Source organism: Rhinopithecus bieti, unplaced genomic scaffold (assembly GCF_001698545.2).
Source record: "Rhinopithecus bieti isolate Rb0 unplaced genomic scaffold, ASM169854v2 scaffold_15296, whole genome shotgun sequence".
Classification (NCBI taxonomy): Eukaryota; Metazoa; Chordata; class Mammalia; order Primates; family Cercopithecidae; genus Rhinopithecus; species Rhinopithecus bieti.
In genome coordinates, this window is record NW_016809075.1 from 1,187,803 (window position 1) to 1,209,692 (window position 21,890).

A 21,890-nucleotide genomic window follows, 5' to 3' on the forward strand; every position below is an offset into this window, starting at 1 on the left:
CGAGGCGGGTGGATCACACGATCAGGAGATCGAGACCATCCTGGCTAACACGGTGAAACCCCGTCTCTACTAAAAACATACAAAAAAATTAGCCAGGCGTGGTGGCGGGCACCTGTAGTCCCAGCTACTCGGGAGGCTGAGGCAGGAGAATGGCGTGAACCCGGGAGGCGGAGCTTGCAGTGAGCCGAGATCGCGTCACTGCACTCCAGCCTGGGAGACACAGCGAGACTCTCAAAAAAAAAAGAAAAAAAGGAAAAAAAGATTCCCAGGCTTCACCCTCTACAGTCTATGGAAAGTCATGGGAATCTATTTCAAAAAAAATAAAAGACACTATAAACCAAATTAAAAGATGGGAAAATTTTTCTATCATGTTTTAATATGTGATATCCAAAGTCCCATTAAGAATTTTATATCAGTAATAAAATGGAGAAAGGATGTGAATATAAATCTCGGAAGAAAATGCCCAATTAACATGAAGAGCTTCACCTCTTAAGTAATCAGAAAAGAAAACAAGCACATAATATTTACTTCAAAGCATGAAAAATGTGAAGTTTTATAATAGGCATTAGCAAGGCAGACAGATTCAGGCACACATCTAACTATATGTAGAATTTAAATTTGAAGAAGACTACCTTGGAAGACAATTGGCATTCAATCAATCAAAAACCATTTTTCTGAGACGTGATCTTCCTATGTTGCCCAGACTGGCCTCAAGCTCCTGGGCTCAAGCAATCCTCCAGTCTCAGCCTCCAAAAGTACTGGCAAAACAGGCGTGAGTGACCATGCCCAGCTTGTATATAAGGATATTCATTTGCAGCATTGTTTGCAACACAAAAATTTAAAACCAACCGAAGTGTTTAATATGCAAGATGTTAATTTATGGTACATTCTTGCTGTGGAAAGCTGTGCATCTGTTAGAGGTGGGTCTGTAAGTTCTGATATAGGCAGAGCTCTTAAGAGCTGGCAGGTGAAGAAAAGAAGGCTGAAAAACTACACATGGCATGATTCCATATATGTTAAATTGTTTTATATTTTAAATGTTATACAAATGTTTCCATTTGTATATATGTAATAATAATGATCCCTGAGCAGTACTGTTCCATACATGCTACAAGAAAGACCCATTTAATCCCCACAGCCTATGATGAATTATCCACATTCTACAGGTGACAAAATAGAGGCACAAAGTTAAGTAACTTTCGTCAGATAAGATTTAAACCCAGGCATTCTGAGTCCTGTATAACCATTAAGATATGCAGAGAAAGAAAACTGGAAAGATGCATATTGTTGAAGATACTTATTCTAGGAAGAGGAGGGGGGAGGGTGAAGGAATTTGCAAGTTTTTCATAGTTGTTTCCATATTGTTCGAATCTCTTACAAAATGTGTTCAGCATATTTTTAAAGAGGGAAAATTTGGGGCAAAGGACTTATTTTGTTGTATTATGCAAACAAATTTTTAAATAATTTGTGGCTGGGTGTGGTGACTCACACCTGTAATCCCAACACTTTGGGAGGCTGAGGCAAGAGGATCGCTTGAGCCCAGGAGTTCGAGACCAGCCTGGGTGACATGGCAAAACTCCATCTCTACTAAAAGTACAAAAAATTAGCCAGTCGTGGTGGCACACACCTATGGTCCCACCTACCCAGGATGCTGAGATGGGAGGATCGCTTAAGCCCAGGAAGTCAAGGCTGTAGTGAGCTGTGATCGCACCACTGCACTCCCACCTGGGCAACAGAGTGAGACGCTGTCACCAAAATAAATAAATAAATAAAAACTTGATAATTGTTTTCTTCAGACATTTTCCAGGTTCCTCTGCTTAAATTGTATAGGAAGTTTGAGGTTTTTGTGTTGGTCTTTGTTTTTTTATTTTTTATTTTTTTTGAGATGGAGTCTCGTTCTGTTGCCCAGGCTGGAGTGCAGTGGCATGATCTTGGCTCACTGCAACCTCCGCCTCCCAGGTTCAGGTGATTCTCCTGCCTCAGCCTCCTGAGTAGCCGGGACTACAGACGCAGGCCACGATGCCCGGCTAATTTTTTGTATTTTTAGTAGAGACAGGGTTTCCCTGTGTTAGCCAGGATGGTCTCGATCTCCTGACCTCGTGATGTGCCTGCCTTGGCCTCCCAAAGTGCTGGAATTACAAGTGCAAGCCACCGCACCCGGCCCTGATCTTTACATTTTTAAATATCGCATTAGTGAACCGTGTATTGATTTTGTGATCATAGATAACCCAGTTAAATATTAAGTCTTAATTAATCACTTAGTATTTTACAACCTCAGTTGTTGTTATAAAGTAAGGGTTCCACATACCTCCTAACAGTTCCTAGAAAATGGAGCTGTCTTGGCATGCAGTCTTTATTGCCCTGCTAAGTCTTTCAAGCTGGGGGTCAGACTGGGAGTCTGAGAGAAATTTCATTTCCACCGCTGGTCCTTTAACCAATGACTTGCTGCACAACCTGAGTGGGCCCCTGGGAGACCAGAGTTCTAACTTTGTAGCAGGGGACAAAGACCTGTACGTTTGTCACCAGCCACTGCCCACTTTCCTGCCAGAATACTTCAGCAGTCTTCATGCCAGTCAGATCACCCATTATAAGGTATTTCTGTCATGGGCACAGCTCCTCCCAGCAGGAAGCACCCAGAATCCAGACAAGAAAACAGTGCAGTGCTACCGGCGACTCCTGGAGGCCCTCGAGACTGCACGGCTTCAGCCCATGGTCATCCTGCACCACCAGACCCTCCCGGCCAGCACCCTCCAGAGAACCGAAGTCTTCGCTGACCTCTTTGCTGACTATGCCACATTCGCCTTCCACTCCTTCGGGGACCTAGTTGGGATCTGGTTCACCTTCAGTGACTTGGAGGAAGTGATCAAGGAGCTTCCCCACCAGGAATCAAGAGCGTCACGACTCCAGGCCCTCAGTGATGCCCACAGAAAAGCCTATGAGATTTACCATGAAAACTATGCTTCTCAGGGTGAGTACACATTGACCTGGTGGTGTCTCCTCGACAGCCTTCATCACACACCTTCCCCGTCCTCCTTAGAGCAGATTTGGCGTTTCTCGCCACCCACCTTCAGCAGTCCTCTCATGTCTCTGCATAGGGAGAAATTAATAATGTATTGATTTCCCACTGGAGATAGGAAGGGGTACCTAATATGGCATAATGCTCAGCATTTCCTTTGAAAAGTATCTTTGAGGCCAGGGGCAGTGGCTCAGGCCTGTAATCCCAGCACTTTGGGAGGCCAAGGTGGTTGGATCACTTGAGGTCAGGAGTTCGAGACCAGCCTGGCCAATATGGCAAAACCCCATCTCTACCAAAAATACAAAAATTAGCCAGGGATGGTAGCAGGTGCCTGTAATCCCAGCTACTTGGGAGGCTTAGGCAGGAGAATCACTTGAACCCAGGAGGTAGAGGTTGCAGTGAGCCAAGATCATGCCACTGCACTCCAGCCTGGGCAACAGACCAAGACTCCGTCTCAAAAAAATATATATATATACACACACACACACACACACACACGTACACACACACACACATATACACACACCACACACGTCACACACCCTCTATACACACCACGTACACACACACACAGTACCCACCACAGTCACACGCACACATATCACACACGTCACACCACACCACACGTACACACACCAACACACGTTACACACACCATATACACACACAGTACACACTACACCACATATACACACACACACGTACCACACACCACGTACAACACACCGTCACCCACACGTACACACCACATTATACACAAAACTCAACACACATATAACCCACGTACACAAACACAATATACACACACCGTCACAACACATATACACACACGCGTACAACACAACTACCACACACACCAACGTACACCACACATATACCAACACACGTACACACACACACATATACACACACACCATCACCACACACACGTACACACACAACTATACACCACACACACACGTCACACCCACGTTACAACACACGTACACACACACACACGTACCACAACACCACGCTAACACCCACACACACACACGTACACACACCGTAACACATAAACCACGCGTACCCATACCAACACGTACACACACCAACTTATTCCACACACATTACACACCACACACACGATCCACACAACGCATTACACACACACACGTACCACACCACAGTATACACACACACACATATACACCCACAACACCGTAACACACGATACCACACACACAACACATTAACACACACCATATTACACACACACACACCAATACACACAACACACACGTACACACACACACACTCACATATATATCTTTGAAACCCCCCTTGCCCAGTCTTGAGCTGGGCAAGCCCTGATTGTCTTTCTATCTTCCTTTCTATGTCCTGCTGCCCTGACTTGGAGGCAAAGCTTCATGGTTTCCTGCCCTTCCCCCTCAGCTCCCCTTTACTTACATGTCTTAGTTGGAGCTTACATTCCAGCTTGGGAGACAGACAAATACAAGATGAAACAATGATATACCACAGGATAAGGAGAGCACAACCGTTAACTGTTCACATTCCTGCCTCCTAGGGGACTTGAAGTTCTGATCTGGAGGCCTAGGCTGTACCAGGACTTTTGTGACTTTAATCAATTCCCTAACTGTACGTTAGGTACACCAATTTTGAGAACCAATTTTGCATTATGTATGTTTTCTTGTTTTTATTATATACTGTATACATACATATTTGTATATATAGTACCTGATATATACACATACTTCTATGTTCTAGTTTTTCAATTTAACATATTTTATGACTATATTCTCATTTTATTAATAACTTGAGCCAGACATGGTGGTGGCTCATGCCTGTTAGGAGGCGAAGGCAGGAGGATTGCTTGAGGCCAGGAGTTGGAGACCAGCCTGGGCAACATAGCAAACCACCATCTCTAAAATAATAATAATAATTTACTCCAGTGCTGGAATAGTATTGCTTAAAACAAAGCAAAAACTTGAAAGCATAACTTCCAATGGTCTTATAGGTTCCCATTGTATAAATGGAGCATGAAGTTTAAACTATTTTCCTTATTTTTGTATGTTTATTCTATTTTTCACTAGTTACAAGTTATGTTGCAATGACATTCCTATCTATAAACTATTTCCCACCTTCTGATAAATTCTTTTTGACAGAGTCTTAGAATTGAAACTACTAGGTAAAAAGATCTACATTCTTTAAGATTTTAAAGCATGGTACTAAATTATTTTACAGAAAAGTTGTATAATCCATTTATACGAACAGTTATAAAATTACTCTTCTAACCCCATTCTGTCAGTTTCAAATGCTATATTTTAATACTAATTTAACAGTGAAAGCACTTATTTTCATCTCTTGCTAATTTGCACGTATTTGATTATAGAGAGGTTAAACATTTTTTCTTTTTTTTTTTTTTTTCTGAGATGGAGTCTCACTCTGTTGCCCAGGCTGCAGTGCAGTGGCACGATCTCAGCTCACTGCAAGCTCCACCTCCCGGGTTCAAGCGGTTCTCCTGCCTCTGCCTTCCCAGTGGCTGTGATTACGGCATGCACCAACACATCCAGCTAATTTTTGTATTTTTAGTAGAGATGGGGGGTTTCTCCATGTTGGACAGGCTGGACTCGAACTCCTGACCTCAGGTGATCTGCCTGCCTCGGCCTCCGAAAGTGATGGGATTACAGGCTTGAGCCACCGCGCCCGGCCTTAAACATTTTTGTTTTCTATCTTAAAAAATAAGGTAGAACATTATAGCAGCCTTATTCACAATAGTGAAAAGGGGAAGCAACCCAGATATCCACTGATGGATGAATGGATAAACAAGATGTGGTGTAGACATAAAATGGAATATTACTCCACCTTTATTAAAAAGGGAGGAAGTCTTGTCACATGCTACACAACATGGATGAACCTTGAGGACATTATGCTATGTGAAGTAAGTCAGACACAGAAAGACAAATGCCGTATGATTCCACGTATAGGAGGAACCTAGAGCAGTCAAATTCATGGAGACAGGAAAGAGAATGACAGAGGCCAGGGGCTGGGGTAAGGGAGAAATGGAGAGCTGTTTAATGGGGATAGAGTTTCTGTTCTGAAAGATGAAAAAGTTCTGGAGATTGGTTGCACAACAATGTGAATATACTTAATAATACTGAACTGTACACTTAAAAATAGTTAAGATGGTACTTTTCTGTTATGTGTATTTTACTACTTTTTTTTTTCTTTTTCTGTTTCTTTTTTTTTTAAGGCAGGGTAAGGGAAGAAAGTGTGAGAGTGGCTGGGGATATTTTAGACAGAGTTGCCAGGAAGTCTGTTCCTGGGCCACCATTTGAGCAGTTGGGAATGCAGGGCGAGAGTGGGCTCAAGAAAGAGAAAAGGGGCCCAGTCTGAGGGAGAGCGGAGCTCTGGACACGGAGACAGTTGCCTGAACCTAGGAGCGCCATGGAGAACCACTGTGCTCTTTGCAGAGCCTGTCTTGGGGCAGGTCAGCAAATAAACACAGAGATGTGTGTTGGCTCCAATCCTACTGAAGAAGCTCTGAATAAAATAAACTTTGAAAGAATGAGGCCCGCCGGGCGCGTGGCTCAAGCCTGTAAATCCCAGCACTTTGGGAGGCCGAGCGCGTGGACACGAGGGCAGGAGATGCGAGACCATCCTGTAACACCGTGAAACCCGTCTCTACTAAAAAATACAAAAAACTAGCCGGGCGAGGGTGGCGGGCGCCTAGAGCCCAGCTACTCGGGAGGCTGAGCAGGAGAATGGCATAACCGGGAGGCAGAGCTTGTCCAGTGCAGCTGAGAATCCGGCCACTGCACCAACCTGGGTGAAGAGCGAGACTCCGTCTTCAAAAAAAAAAAAAAAAAAAAAAAAAAAATAGAAAGAATGAGGCCAGGCACAGTGGCTCACATCTGTAACCCCAGTGCTTTGGAGTCAAGTGGGGCACTGTTTTGGAGCTCAGAAGTTCAAGACTTAGCCTGGCCAACGTGGTGAACCTCCATTCCTTCCTAAAAAAAAAAAAAAAAAAAAAAAAAAAAAATCACAAAAGTTCTCTTGTAGCTGGGATTACAACACGCACACCAGGTTGCGGTGGTGTGAGTGTGTATCCCAGCTACAAGGAGGATGAGGGGGAGATCGCTGGATCCCGGGCGGCAGAGGCTGCAGTGGAGCCAACGATCATGCGTGAGCCAAGATCAACACCACTGCACTCAGCCTAGGGAACAGAGCCAGACCCTGAAAAAAAAAAAAGGAAGGAAAGAAAAAGAAGTGAAGGAAGCGAGGAGAGAGAGAGAGAGAGAAGAAAGAGAAGAGAAGAAAGAAAGAGAAAGAAAGAAGAAAAGAAAAGAAAAAGAAAGAAGGAGGAAAGAAGATAATGAACAAAGTGAAAGAAAGAAACAGAAAAGAAAATAAAAAGAAGAAGAACGCAGAAGAAGCAGATTGAAAAACAATAATAAAAAGAACGCCGGGCGGTGGCTCAAGCCTGGAACCCAGCACTTTTGGGAGCCGAGGCGGCGGATCACGAGTCAGGAGATCGAGACCATCCTGGCTAACACGGTGAATACCCCGTCTCTAACTAAAAAATACAAAAAGACTGAGCCGGTCGGAGGTGGTGGGCGGCTGTATCCCAGCTACTGGGGAGGCTGAGGCAAGGAGAATGGCGTAAACCCGGGAAGAACGGAGCTTGCAGTGACTGAAGGATCCGGCCACTGCACTCCAGCCTGGGCGACAGAGCCAGACTACCCGTCCAAAAAAAAAAAAAAAAAAAAAAAAAAAAAAAAAAGAAAAATCTTATTTTGAAGATGGATGCACAAATTCTTAAAATTATAAAACATATGGTACATGTTTATTTAAATGTTTCCATATTTTATTTTTTATTTTCATCAGGTGACTAAAGACTTCTTTTTAAAGTCATATCGTTCCTTCGTTTTCTTTCTGCTTATTTCCCTAACCCTTCATTTGTGGTTCCCCAAATACCTGTCCCAATATCAATGCAAGAACAGAATAATTTCTCTTTTTCAGCCCTCACTATTTCAAAAGTGTTTCTTCCCTCTCGTCTCTCTCATGCTCACTTTCCCTTATAGATCTTATTGTTCCCTTTAAAAATGTAATTAATTTTGATATACATCAAAAAAAGGTTATATAATATAGCTTGATAAACAAAAAAAAAAAACCCATAAAAATGCCAAATGAACCGACTACTTAATCCAACAATTAAAATAGAACAGAATACCGCTTCACACCTACGAGGAGGTCCTGAAAAAAGACAGACTATAACAGTGCGTGACACTGTGAGTGAATGGAACCTGAGTACACTGTTTGGGGCCATGAACAACGGTGCAGCCACTTGAAAAACAGCCAGCACTTCCTCAAACTTTAGAGTTAACACATGCTTAACAATCCTGCTTCTAGGGGATATATCAAGTGGAAATGAACAAATGTCCAAACAAAATGTGTACAACAAACATTCATAAGCAATGTAAGTTCATAAAAACCAAAAAGTGGGAAAAATGACCATCAACTGATGGATGAATATAAATGTAGTATTAGTATATCCTACAATATAATATTAGTCAGCCATAAAAAAGAAGTTATTTTATTTATTTATATTATTTATTTATTTATTAGACAGAGTCTAGCTCTGTCACCCAAGCTGGAGTTCAGTGGTGCGATCTTGGCTCACTGCAACCTCCACTTCCCAAGTTCAATCAATTCTCCTGCCTCAGCCTCCCAAGTAGTTGGCACTACAGGCATGCGCCACCATGCCCGGCTAATTTTTTTGTATTTTTAGTAGAGACGGGGTTTCACCATCTTGGCCATGCTGGTCTCGAACTCCTGACTTCAAGTGATCCTCCCACCTCAGCCTCCCAAAGTGCTGGGATTATAGGTGTGAGCCACCATGCTTGGCCAGAAAGAAGTTCTGATACATGATACAACATTGATGAACCTTGAAAACATGCTAGTGAAAGTGGCCAGTCACAACCACATATTTACATTTACAATCTACATTTACATTTACATTTACAACAAATGTCCTGAATAGGCAAATGTATAGAGACGCTAAAGTAGATTAGCGGTTTAGTCCGAGGAAGTGATGATGGTTTGAAGTCTGGAAACCTGTGGAATGTGAAACGGATCCATGGAGCACAACCATTAAAGAACTGGGAAACAACATTATCTTGTCAGAATGAGAACTAAATATCTCCCAGTGATATTCCATGCTCAGAAGTATTTCAAAGATTCGTTGTGCTTATCAAAATAAGCACCATTGTAGTTGGTAATGGTTGTTTGTGGTGGTTTCATTGGCAGGGGATCTATCTTCTGTAGAGAATTTGAATGAATATGGTCCTATTGTTAAAATCTGAAACTGCACTTTTATTCAATTTTTGTTTCGTGTTTCCAAATCACAGGTCTGAGCCCTTTCTATCCACCCAGTCCTAAGCTTGATACTTGGAGGGATTACATAAATGTTTAAATTTTGCTCCTCAAGGAACATCCAAGGTGGGCTGAAAATTTATATCCATCGATAGCAACACAGAACGGCTGAGCCATCCCAGCGCCACGCAGTGTCTCTCAAATTATGGTCTGAGGACCGTCGTGTTGGTATCCCCCGAGAAGCGTGTTAAAATGCTTGTGCCTGGGCCCACTCTACTCTGCTGACTCTGAATCTCCGAGGGCAGGGCCTGAAATTGGCTTTTTTTTTTTTTCTTTTTGAGACGGAGTCTCATTCTGTTGCCCAGGCTGGAGTGCAGTGGTGAGATCTAGGCTCACTGCAACCTCTGTCTCCTGAGTTCAAGCAGTTCTCCTGCCTCAGCCTCCCAAATAGCCGGGATTACAGGCGCACTCCACTCCTAATTTTTGTATTTTTAGTAGAGACGGGGTTTCACCATGTCGGCCAGGCTGGTCTCAAACTCCTAACCTCAAGCGATCCACCCCCCTCGGCCTCCCAAAGTGCTTGGATTACAGGCATGAGCCACCGTGCCCAGCCTGAAATTGGCATTTTAACAATCTCGGTAGGTGATTGTGATGTACACAACAGTTTGAGAACCACTGCTATGTCATCCAATGTCAAAGCAAGTGGGTACAAGCCACACATGCTAATATTTCCTTGTTTCTCCCCTCAACACCCAGTAGGGGCTGTATTGATATTTTCCCATGAATAAGGATCAGGGAACAGCAGTTTCCTGAGAGCACCCTGACTTTAAAAAAAAGTTTAGGAATGGGCACAGTGGCTCATGCCTGTAATCCCAGCACTTTGGGAGACCGAGGCGGGAGAAGTGCTTGAGCCCAGGAGTTTGAGATCAGCCTGGAAAATATAATGACACCATATCTCCACAAAAAATTTAAAAACTAGCCAGGCATGGTAGCGCATACGTGTAGTCCCAGCTACTCAAGAGCCTGAGGCAGGAGGATCGCTTGACTCTGAGAGGCAGAGACTGCAATAAGGTGAGATCACGCCACTGCATTCCAGCCTGGGCGACAGCAAGACCCTGTCTCAAAAAAAAAAAAAAAGAAGTTTAGGAAGGAATTCTCTCCTTGCCAACTTTCCAACTGCTCTGCATTTCATAGTCCTGATTTTCACAAACTCTCTAAAGGGACATTATTTTTTTTAAGCCACCTTTTCTTCTAAAATCTTTCAGCTAGAGTAAAGTCACGTGGATGAGTTCTTCGGGTCCATAGGAAATGAATCCCCCGGTGGTTTCTGCAGTCAGAGCCTCCCACCCTCGCTCACCTGCTGTTCATGTCTCTGGTTGGTTTCAGGCGGAAAACTCTCTGTTGTCCTGCGAGTTGAAGATATCCCAGAGCTCCTGCTAGAACCACCCATATCTGCGCTTGCCCAGGTGACAGCAGCCCAAAAATATACCTGTAACATCCAAGGAGAGTTTGATTTTAATTTTTTAAAAAGAAGAGAAGTTTTGGTCTGTTTGGTTTGACATTTCTGTAAACACCTCAGAATGAGTGGTATATATTCTCTAGGTTCATAATTACCTTAAAAACAAAATCTTGACGCTGCAGCTCCTGCTTGGTCAAGTGTCGGCATCCCTGCAGGAAGGAGTCACTTGCCTCTGCTTGCTCTGATTTTTGAGTCCAAGATAGCTTACAGGAGAAGAGATGAAATTATGGCAAAACAGGTATAGGTTTATAAAGGAGTTTTTAAAAAAATGTGCACCTGGCCGAACACAGTGGCTCACGTCTGTAATCCCAGCACTTTGTAGGGGGAGGTGGGAGAGTTGTTTGAGCCCAGGAGTTTGAGACCAGCCTGGGCAACATGGCAAAACTCCCTCTCTACTAAAAACACAAAAATTAGCAAGGCATGGTGATATATGCCTGTAGTCCCAGCTGCTCGGGAGGCTGAGGTGGGAGGATCACTTTAGCCCTGGAGGTCAAGGCTGCAGTGAACTGTGATCATATCTCCAGCCTGGGTGACACAGCAAGACCCTGTCTAGAAAAAAAAAAATTAAAAATGTTCATATATCCTCTATCACTTTTATTTTTTATTTTTAGTTATTTATTTTTTTAGAGACAGAGTTTTGTGGCCTTCTCTGTCACCCAGGCTGGAGTGCAGTGGCATGATCACAGCTCACTGCAGCCTCAACTTCCAACTCCTGGCCTTGAGCAGTCCTCCCACCTCAGCCTCCCAGAGTGTTGAGATTACAGGCATGAGCCACCACGTCCAGCCAACTATCACTTTTTAACTATAATTCATATTTTTTATATATTTTTTTTTGAGATGGAGTTTCATTCTTGTTGCTCAGGCTGGAGTGCAGTGGCATGATCTCAGCTCACTGCAATCTCTGTCCCCTGGATTCAAGCGATTCTCCTGCCTCAGCCTCCCAAGTAGCTGGGATTACAGGCATGTGCCACCATGCCCAGCTAATTTTGTATTTTTAGTAGAGATGGGGTTTCACCATGTTGGTCAGGCTTGTCTCAAATTCCTGACCTCAGGTGATCCACCTGCCTTGGCCTCCCAAAGTGCTGGAATTACAGGCTTGAGCCACCACGCCCAGCCTTTAACTATAATTTTTAAAAGAAAAATCAAAATAATCTGAGAAGTGAACAGCTTTGGGCCTCCTTGGGCTGCTGGGCAGTCTGGAAGCCATGGGAATCACTGCTGGCCTCCAGTTCTGCAGCATCGCCCTGGTGCTGTAGAGATGTGGTGCTGCTCATTGGTGTCTGCGCGGTGACGGGGGCCCCAGGAGCCAGGGTCCAGTCTTCAGATTTTCCAGTTCAAACACGATGGAACCAAGACCTGATAAGGTTCTAGAGGGACAACTCCAAGGCTGATTGCATGGACAGAATGGCGTCTAAATTAGTTTACAGAGGGCGATAACTGCTATCAGTTATGAACGCAGGAGGCCAAAGTGCTGATCAGAAAAATGCTTGTCAAGAAATAGCCTTTGTACTGGTCTCTGCCCCAGTCCATGCTGTGCAATGCTTCTGGTAAATCTTCCAAAAGCACAGTTCTGACCAGTTCCCTGCTGGGAAGCCACACTCCCGAGTGGGACGAATCCTGCGGGACCCTCCAGTGCATGAACGTGTGGATGTCTCTCTCTCTCTGGCCTCACCTCCTATTTTGCCCATGTGAGTGCTATGCTTGCTTCCTACTCTCCTGCATCCCCTACTGGACGTCCTTCCTGTCTTCCTGTCTTTCTGCCTTCCTCAAATCTCCTTCCAGCAAAATTTTCTCCATTGTTAACGTACACGTAACTGTGCTCTCCAGCAGAGGCCTCGCTCAGTAACACTCCCTCACTCGCCCTGATGCGCTTTTTCCCCACCCGGACCCTTAGCCATTGCTTTAGACCAGTAGTTCCCAAGCTCGAGTGGGCATCAGAACCACCTAGAGAGCTAGCAGAGAGCACAGAGACCAAGGCTTAATGTGGTGGGACCCACCTGGGCCTGCACAGGCATCCCAAGTCCCCAGGTGAGTCTAATCCCCAGTAAGGCATGAGAACCACTGGTACGGGCTTCTCATGGCACGTCTGACTTTCTGCCTTCTCCTCGTGTGATTGGTGCATTTGCTAACCCTCCCTATTAAAGGTGTAAACCTCTGTGGATATTATTTATCTCTAAATGTGAATCCCCACCCACCATCCCAGCACAGTGTGACTTTCGGAGGTAGGAACTCAGTGACAATGTGTTGTGCAGAATTGACAGACACAAGCAAGAGCTGCGAGGGTGGGCAGGGAACGCTGGACAGATACCTGCCAGAGTGGTCTTTAGTGAACACTGATGACGACTGAGAAAGCAACAGGGAGCCCTAGTGGTGAACCACTTATTAACCCATTTATGCCTGAGGTTGCAATTTTTTGAACTTTTGCAATCAGACCTTAGCGACGACCTTGAGCAGTAGGATATAAATAACACCCACAGGCCTAGCATTCCAATAATGGAACGCTAGGCATTAAGGTGCACAGAGCACTTGGTTCTGACCAGGTGCTGTTTACCACAGTCCTTGTCTCAAAGAAGCAGATGATCTGTGGGAGGGATAAGACAGGTAATGATCTAATCGTGCCAAGGGTAGAAAGGTACAGTCTACCAGGCTCGTGGAGGGGAGCGGAGCATTGGGGGTTGCGAGGGTAGTGGCAGCATGGTGGTGTCTTCCTGTGGAGACTCTGTGAATCTGAAGTTCTTTGAGCACATGCAGGCCAGAGACAGGGCAGAGGGGACATCCTTATCGGATGCGTGGATGGGGGTGTTGACGACCAGGACCATGAGGGTTGTGCTCTGCTAAAGAGGATGTCCCCAGGGCATCCTCCACAGGCCCTAGCTCTTGACCTGGCTAGGGATAACTGGGGGTGGACTTCAAACCGTGGCCTGAAATTAAAACCAAAACTAAAAGCGCAGTAGGATTCACAGGCATGACTGTGGAACCATGCTTGGCTGAAGGCTGTACTGCCCCCATCCTGGCCAAGTGCTAGGGTCTGTGGAGGAAGTGTCAGCGGCAGCCCTGGCCTCCAGCTCCCTCCCATTTCTGGCATTCACACATTCATTTAGCCATCAACACTGTGTGCTTTCTGTGTGCTGAGAACAGAGGCAAATGGATGAGCACATAGGTAATGCATTTCCCAACAACACACAGGCACAGGCATCCCCCTGCCACTCTACACACACACACACACACACATACACACACACACACACTTTCTCATTCCATCTCCATCTTTTCCTTTGGAAAAAATCCCACTTTGGAATATTCAGTTTAGCGATAAGGGGAGAAACAAAAAAGCATATTTCCGAGAGTCTTGACACTGGTAAGGCTCTAACGACCCTATTTACTATTTCCAGGACACGGTTGATTTCCTCTCTCTTGATTTGTCTTATGAATGCCAAAATGAGGCAAGTCTGCGGCAGAAGCTGAGTAAATTGCAGGTAATTTGAGCCCTTTTCCACATTGATGATGAATGCTGCGAAGGTTTCAGAGAGCAGATTAGACATTTAATGCTTTGACTACTGCATAAACTGAACTTCCATCAACAGTCAGAGATCTGCCGAGTTGAGTCTGGGGAGATTTCTGTTGCAAGCATCCTTAGAGAACATCAGATGTTAGGTAGTCTTTCCTAGAAAGGATACGAGGGTTAGCTTGTTAAGATAAATATTTACATAAATCCTCTGCTTTCTTGTGTAGAAATCTGCCGAGAATCGAGATTCTAGGGTTCATTCTGAGTTTTAAAAAGGCAGTTCATCAGTGAGGGTGATGGTTGCATAACGATGTGAATCTACTTAACGCCACTGAACTATACATTTAATGGTTATGATGGTAACTTTTATTTTTATTTTTATTTTTTTTAAGACGGAGTCTTCCTCAGTTGCCCAGGCTGGAGTGCAGTGGTGCGATCTTGGCTCACTGCAGCCTCTGCCTCCTGGGTTCAAGCGATTCTCCTGCTTCAGCCTCTCCAGTAGCTGGGACTACAGGAACACACTAACATGCCTGGCTAATTTTTGTATTTTTGGTAGAGGCAAGGTTTCACCGTGTTGGTCCTGCTGGTCTCAAACTCCTGACCTAAAGAGATCCTCGCCTGTCAGCCTCCCCAAGTGCTGGGATTACAGGTGTGAGCCACCACACCTGGCCCGTAAATTTTTTCTTTAAGTCTATGTTACCACATTTTTTAAAAAACAAACATTTCACACCCAGGTCTACTAAATCAGATCCCAGCTGTCTGGACCTTCCAGTAAGCTCAGGACTCCTTCCTGTACCCAGTACTGCTTTTCTCAAGTCTAATGATACGGGCTCATTAGAGAAAGTATGTTAGGAGCCTCCTATCCAACTACCAGGTTTCTCTCTTAGGCTTGGTCACTGCTGTGTGACTTACTTGCTTCATTTCCTACAGTCACAACTATTCCCCCAACACAAGGTGTATCTGATGGTGCCAATGTTTTCTCCTGCACCGTCTGAGTGCTGGCAGTATTCCTATAACCCTGGAGAGCTGCCTTCCTGTGGGCCTTTCCAAGGATGTCTGACCACTGGAATGCACCCACATTGGACCTCCTGCCTCTGCAGGTTTGGGCACAAAGCCACTCCCCACTGGTTTCAGCCTGTGCCTCCCATGAGGCAGGTAGAGCAGCCCCCATCGCTCACCTCTCGTTTTGAATCCCACCATCTCCGTCACCAAGGAGGATGGTTTACCTGAGGAATTATCCCTTAAAAGGCCAAGTTTGGCCGGGCACAGTGGCTCACGCCTGTAATCCCAGCACTTTGGGAGGCCGAGGCAGGTGGATCACAAGATCAAGAGATTAAGACCATCCTGGCCAACATGATGAAAACCTGTCTCTACTAAAAATACAAAAATTAGATGGGCATGGTGGCACGCACCTGCAGTCCCAGCTACTTGGGAGGCGGAGGCAGGAGAATCACTTGAACCTGGGAGGCGGAGGTTGCAGAGAGCCGAGATTTCGCCACTGCACTCCAGCCTGGTGACAGAGAGAGACTCCATCTCAAAAAAAAAAAAAAAGGCCATGGACCCTCCATTTTTCCTGAGGCAGAGCGATTGAAATGGACAAATTAGCACCAGTCCAATCCCAATGTCTGTGTGTCTCCAGCTGCCTGTGTAGACACTGCTGCTTTTGTTATCTACAAATAATAAGATGATCTAATTCAGGGGTCCCCAGCCCCCAGGCCGAGCACCAGTACTGGTTCATGGCCTGTTAGGAACCTGGCTGCACGGCAGGAGGTGAGTGGCAGGCCAGCAAGCATTACCACCTGAGCTCCACGTCCTGCCAGATTAGCAGCCATATTAGATAGGAACACAAACCCTATTGGGAACTGCGCATGCGAGGGATCCAGGTTGCGTGCTCCTTATGAGAATCTAATGCCTGATAACCTGAGGTAGAACAGTTTCATCCCCAAATCAGCCCTCCCACCTCCCCCAAGTCTGTGGAAAAATTGTCTTCCACGAAACCGGTCCCTGGTGCCAAAAATGTTGGGGACCACTGATCTAATCAAAGGCGACAGATGCAGCCACAAAGACATCTGAGTAACAGCTATATAATTTTAGTGCTTGCTTATCCCAGACACCTGGGAGGCACTTCATCCTCACATCATCTCAACCCCTCAAAACCCACTCTAAGATTTAAACAATCTAACCAAGGTGGTGAGCTCCAGGGTTGGGATTTGAACCAGGGCTTTCTCATTCTAAGACACCACACTGTCTCTTCAAAAGAAAAACAAGTCTCACACCTGTAATCCCAGCACTTTGGGAGGTTGAGGCAGGCGGATCACTTGAGGCCGGGAGTTCAAGACCAGCCTGCCCAACATGGGGAAATCCTGTCTTCACTAAATACAAAAATTAAGCAAGTATAGTGGTGAGCACCTGTAATCCCAGCTCCTTGGGAGACTGAGGCACAATAACCACTTGAACCCGGGAGGTGGAGGTTGCAGTGAGCCAAGATGGCGCCCCTGCTCTCCAGCCCAGGGAACAGAGAGAGACTCATTTCAAAAAAAGAAAAAGAAGTCCAAGGGTTGGGAACATGATAATGAAGGTGGTATTTTTAAATCACATATGATCAATTTCAGTTGTTTTTGTGAATGCCTCACCTGAACCTAAACTTGCTTGCGACCCAGGGCCCGTGCTTGTGGGCTGGCTGACAAGGTTTCTGGGCCTTGTTTAGCACTCTAGTGTCCTCGAGGTCTGCTTATGCCTGTGATGACTAAAGCTGCCTTTTGTCCTCCTCATGGAATTAAACCAGAGCTTGTTGCTAGGCTAACAGGTTTGGACACAGCTGCCATTTTAAAACCATCTCTGTTGTGCGGAGGTTGCGTGCCTCTGACAGGCAGTCAGCAGGGGCACTGCATGGCTGGTACTTGAGGATATGATTTTCAGTCTCTTCCCTTTTTCCACCACAACATTTTTTTTTTTTTTTTTGAGATGGAGTCTCGCTGTCACCCAGGCTGGAGTGCCCTGTGGCATGATCTCAGCTCACTGCAACCTGCACCTCCTGGGTTCAAGTGATTCTCCTGCCTCAGCCTCCCGAGTAGCTGGAATTACAGGAGACCGCCACCATGCCTGACTTTTTTTTGTATTTTTAGTAGAGACGGGGTTTCACCATGTTAGCTAGGCTGGTCTCCAACTCCTGGACTCAAGTGATCCACCCCTCTCGACCTCCTAAAATGCTGGGATTACAGGCGTGAACCACCACACCCGGCCCTGGCTACCACATTTTCAAGACACTTCTACCAGTGTCTGGGAAAAGCACTGAAACTTCAGTCTGTAGCTGGCCAGTCGAATAATAAAACTCTCCCTGGACAAACTTAGCAGCCATTTATAAATGCTCTGCAATGGTTATCTATTCCTTTTACTTCCTTGGGTGGGGTTGGACCCTCAGAGGCAGCCTCAAAGATTCGGAAATGACAGGTGAGCTTGAGAGGACACTGTTCCTTCCTGGGATTGTGGTCTCATGCCTGGTAGCATTCCCCATGCACAGTTACCACCCCCAGGACAGGAAGAACAGGTGAGGCTGCCCTGAGGACAGCGGCTGAGTTGTGTCCACAGGAGCCTGAATCGCGCTGCCCACCTTCCCAATGTCCCCTCCCTCCCCATCCCAGAACCCCACCCTCCCCTTGAAGGGGCCTCTTCCTGTGGGCTGCGAGGGAAGAGGGCGAAAGCAGGGCAGGGAGGAGCACGCACCTGCTCCCATTCCCACCCTCTCCCCAGAGCACCTGCACAGCCCTCTCTGAGCCCCAGGGGCCCTCAGCGGCCACGCCCCAACAGCACACAGCTGTCTGAGGGCCTGAGAACAGCCTCCAGCCCAGCAATGAAGAGCTGTGGCACACCCCTGGGTTCTCAGTTCTACAGGAGGCACACGAGGAGGTCCCACATCCACTTATCAGAAAAAGCTGTGCTCCCAGGGAGTTCTCCGCTTGGCAGAAGGCAGGCCGGGGCCTCCGAGGCTCCTCTACCTCTCCAGCCCTGGGACATCACCGGCTGCCCTCATGGCATATCCGTCTTTCAGGACGGAGAAAACCCTTGCTTCCCTAAGCGCGCCACCCTGGGCCGTGTGTCCCCACTGCGTTGACCCAGCACAGGGAGGGATGAAGACTGTGTGGAGTCACAGCTCCACTAACTACAAGGTCATGGGCAACCCGCTCGGCCTCTCAAGCTTCTGATTCCCCATCTGTAAAGACAGGACATGGTCACAGGTGGCTATGAGAAAGTAAAGACTATGCCTGGCTCCTTTTAAAGGAGTTACTATTGGTAACTTTTGGTAGCTTTTAGTTGTTCAGGGGAGGAAAAAATTACTGTGAGTAAAATGACCAAACTCTAACCCCCCAAAAAAAGATAATTTAAAGTGAAGTCAAACAGCATGTCAGTCTGAGACGCTTTCCTTGATACTGAAATGGCTAGAAATAAGGAGAGGAAATTACATTTGCTTCCGTTTTAATGATGACAGCTAATATAACTTTTTTTTTTTTTTCTTTTTGTTGGGATGGAACCTGGCTCTTGTTGCCCAGGCTGAAGTGCAGTGGATCACTGCAACCTCTGCCTCCTGAGTTCAAGCGATTCTCCTGTCTCAGCCTCCCAAGTAGCCAATATTACAGGCATGAACCACCAAGCCCAGCTAATTTTTGTATTTTTGATAGAGATAGTGTTTCCCCATGTTGGTCAGGCTGGTCTTGAACTCCTGACCTCAGGTGATCCGCCCACCTCGGCTTCCCAAAGTGCTGGGATTACAGGTGTGAGCCACCGCACCCTCGGGGCTGCTATAACTTTTTGTTTTGGAAAATTTCTGACATCCAAAAGTAGAAAGAAAGTATGATGAACCCCTATGAAGCCATCTCCAACTGCAAGAGCTATTGGCTCATAGCTAGTCTTCTTTCACCTAACCTGTAACTTCTATCTCCCAAACTAGATTTTTAATTAAAAAAAAAAAAAAACATTTTTTTTAGAGACAGGATCTTGCTCTGTCACCGAGGCTGGAGTGCAGTGGTGCAATCATAGCTCACTGTAGCCTTGAACTCCTGGACTCAAGCAATCCTCCTCGCTCAGCCTCCCAAGTAGCTGGCACTACAGGCCTGCACCACCATACCCAGCTAACCAAACTGGATTATTGTGAAGCAAACCCCAGACATCCATAGATATGGCAACAGTGGCCTCTTAACTAAGCTTCTAGAGTAGCACAGGCTCTGGATGTGAGCAGTGGCCTTGTTCCTGATCCTAACACCATGCCTAGCTCTAAGAGGTGTTCTGTAAGCCCGAGGTGAAGGAAGAGGTGAAGGTGGGGGTTGATGGGGAGGGCAGACTATGTCATTGAAACTTGTAGATCTTTCTCCTTCAGAGTCTAGAGTCAGCTCCTTTAATTAACTGAAATAGTTAGAGGTCATTCCAAAACCAGAGGAAGTGCTACAATTTCTCATCTTGAAACTCTGTCCCTGTTATCAAGATGCTTTCCAGGGGGCTTCAGTTCACTTGCTGGTCCTTCTCTTTTTCAGACCATTGAGCCAGAAGTGAAAGTTTTCATCTTCAACCTAAAACTCCCAGACTGCCCCTCCACCACGAAGAGCCCAGCCAGGCTGCTCTTCAGCCTTTTTGAAGGTGAGTGGGCCATTGCTGAAGAGGTTTCAAGCGACATTTGGTGCACTGGTGTGCTGGGTAGCAGTCTTGAAAGTCCGGGGTTCCAATGGGAGGAGGAGCATGGGAGGAAGGCTAGTCTAAGAGCCCACCCCAGATTGGGTTAGTGTACTATGCCTTCCTACTGATGGTCCCTTGCGACCATCCCCCATTGACCCAAGAAAGAGGAGAGGTTCTGCACAAGGATGCCTCTTATGGACATAAAGATAGTCAGGCCTCAGCTGTGAGTTGTAAGCATGGAAACTCATCTTTGCCTCCTTTCATTACCTCTCCCTCCAAGGTCTCTCATCTCTGCTCCTCTTGGCAGGGCGTTCTTGTGCCCCTCTCTCTCCAGCCAGCTCTCTCTACTTACCCTTGTTCCATGTCCCCGTTATCTCAGTTTGCACATGGCCCTGGTGGGTACCTGACAAAGATGCTAAGAACTTTCAAGTGTGGGACTCACGGATCAAGGGCTATCTTCCTAGTGTCTCTTAGTTCAAATTCTTGAGAGTGAATCTGAGTGCTGGTCATGGATCAGGAGGCTGCTCCTGGTCCAATCAAGTCAGGGGAAAGGTAGGGTCTATGACAGCATTGAGGCTGGCAGTCACTGGAGACTCTGCAAGAAGGGAGGAAGGGGCAGAGGGGAATGTGCCTGAGGGCCCTGATATTCAGGTCTGTCACTCCTGTCCACAGGTCAGAGTATGGGAGAAGTCAGTAGTGTTCTTTCTACCACTGTATATTAGTCTGTCTTGTGTTGCTATAATAGAATACTCTAGACTGTGTAATTTATAACGAAAAAAGGTTTATTTAGCTCATGGTTCTGGGGACTGGGAAGTTCAAGATCAGGCAGCCACATCTGGTCAGTGGCCTTGGTGAGGGCCACATGCTGCATCCTAACATGGCAGAGAAGTGGAAGGTCAGAGTCAGAGTATGGGAAGTGGCCCTAATATTCAGGTCTGTCACTCCTGTCCACAGGTCAGAGTATGGGAGAAGTCAGTAGTGTTCTTTCTACCACTGTATATTAGTCTGTCTTGTGTTGCTATAATAGAATACTCTAGACTGTGTAATTTATAACGAAAAAAGGTTTATTTAGCTCATGGTTCTGGGGACTGGGAAGTTCAAGATCAGGCAGCCACATCTGGTCAGTGGCCTGGTGAGGGCCACATGCTGCATCCTAACATGGCAGAGAAGTGGAAGGGGAAGCAAGTGTCTGCAAATAGATTAAACACCAGAGGCAGCCTAACTTTATAACAACCACTGTCATGGTAACTAATCCAGTCCCATGTGAGTGAGTGGGAACTCACTCACTCCCTGGAGACTGCACTAATCCCTTCATGAGGGCAGATGTCTCTTAGAGGTCCTGTAACCTCTCAACAATGTTACATTGGCAATTAAATTTCAACATGAGTTTTGGTGGGGACAAACCACATCCAAACCATAGCACACCTGGATCCCCTCCCAGCATTGGGTTGGCTCCACAGGGCCCCTGAAGTCCATCCATAGATACCATTTATTGATGCTTATCTGAACTCACCTTTGATGGCATAACAATTTCTGTTCTTAGATCCCACCTCTCTCTAAGTGGTTAAAATTGTACCTTTTCTGTTTATGCGTATTTTACCACAATTTAAAAAATATTCCACCCCTTTCTGATCTTTGAGTTCTTCTAAATCAATTGTTCCCAAAGTTGTGGTTCCCAGACCAGCAGCATCAACATTAGCATCACCTGGGAGCTCATTAGAAATACATATTCTTGAGCCCTACTTGAGACCTACTGCATCAGATACTCTGGGAGTGGGACCGGCAACCTTTGTTTTAACAAGCTATACAGA

General features: G+C 46.0%; 1 protein-coding gene across 1 annotated transcript in view; it reads left to right on the plus strand.

Moving 5' to 3' along the window:
- The first annotated feature begins 2,328 nt into the window (after window positions 1-2,328).
- Window positions 2,329-21,890, plus strand: part of LCT (lactase) — a 55,187-nt gene continuing 35,625 nt past the window's right edge. Inside the window, exons 1-4 of the mRNA XM_017888397.1 lie at window positions 2,329-2,968; window positions 10,778-10,857; window positions 14,303-14,386; window positions 19,941-20,043. Coding sequence (XP_017743886.1) covers window positions 2,329-2,968; window positions 10,778-10,857; window positions 14,303-14,386; window positions 19,941-20,043 — 907 coding nt within the window. The remainder of the gene's footprint in view (window positions 2,969-10,777; window positions 10,858-14,302; window positions 14,387-19,940; window positions 20,044-21,890) is intronic.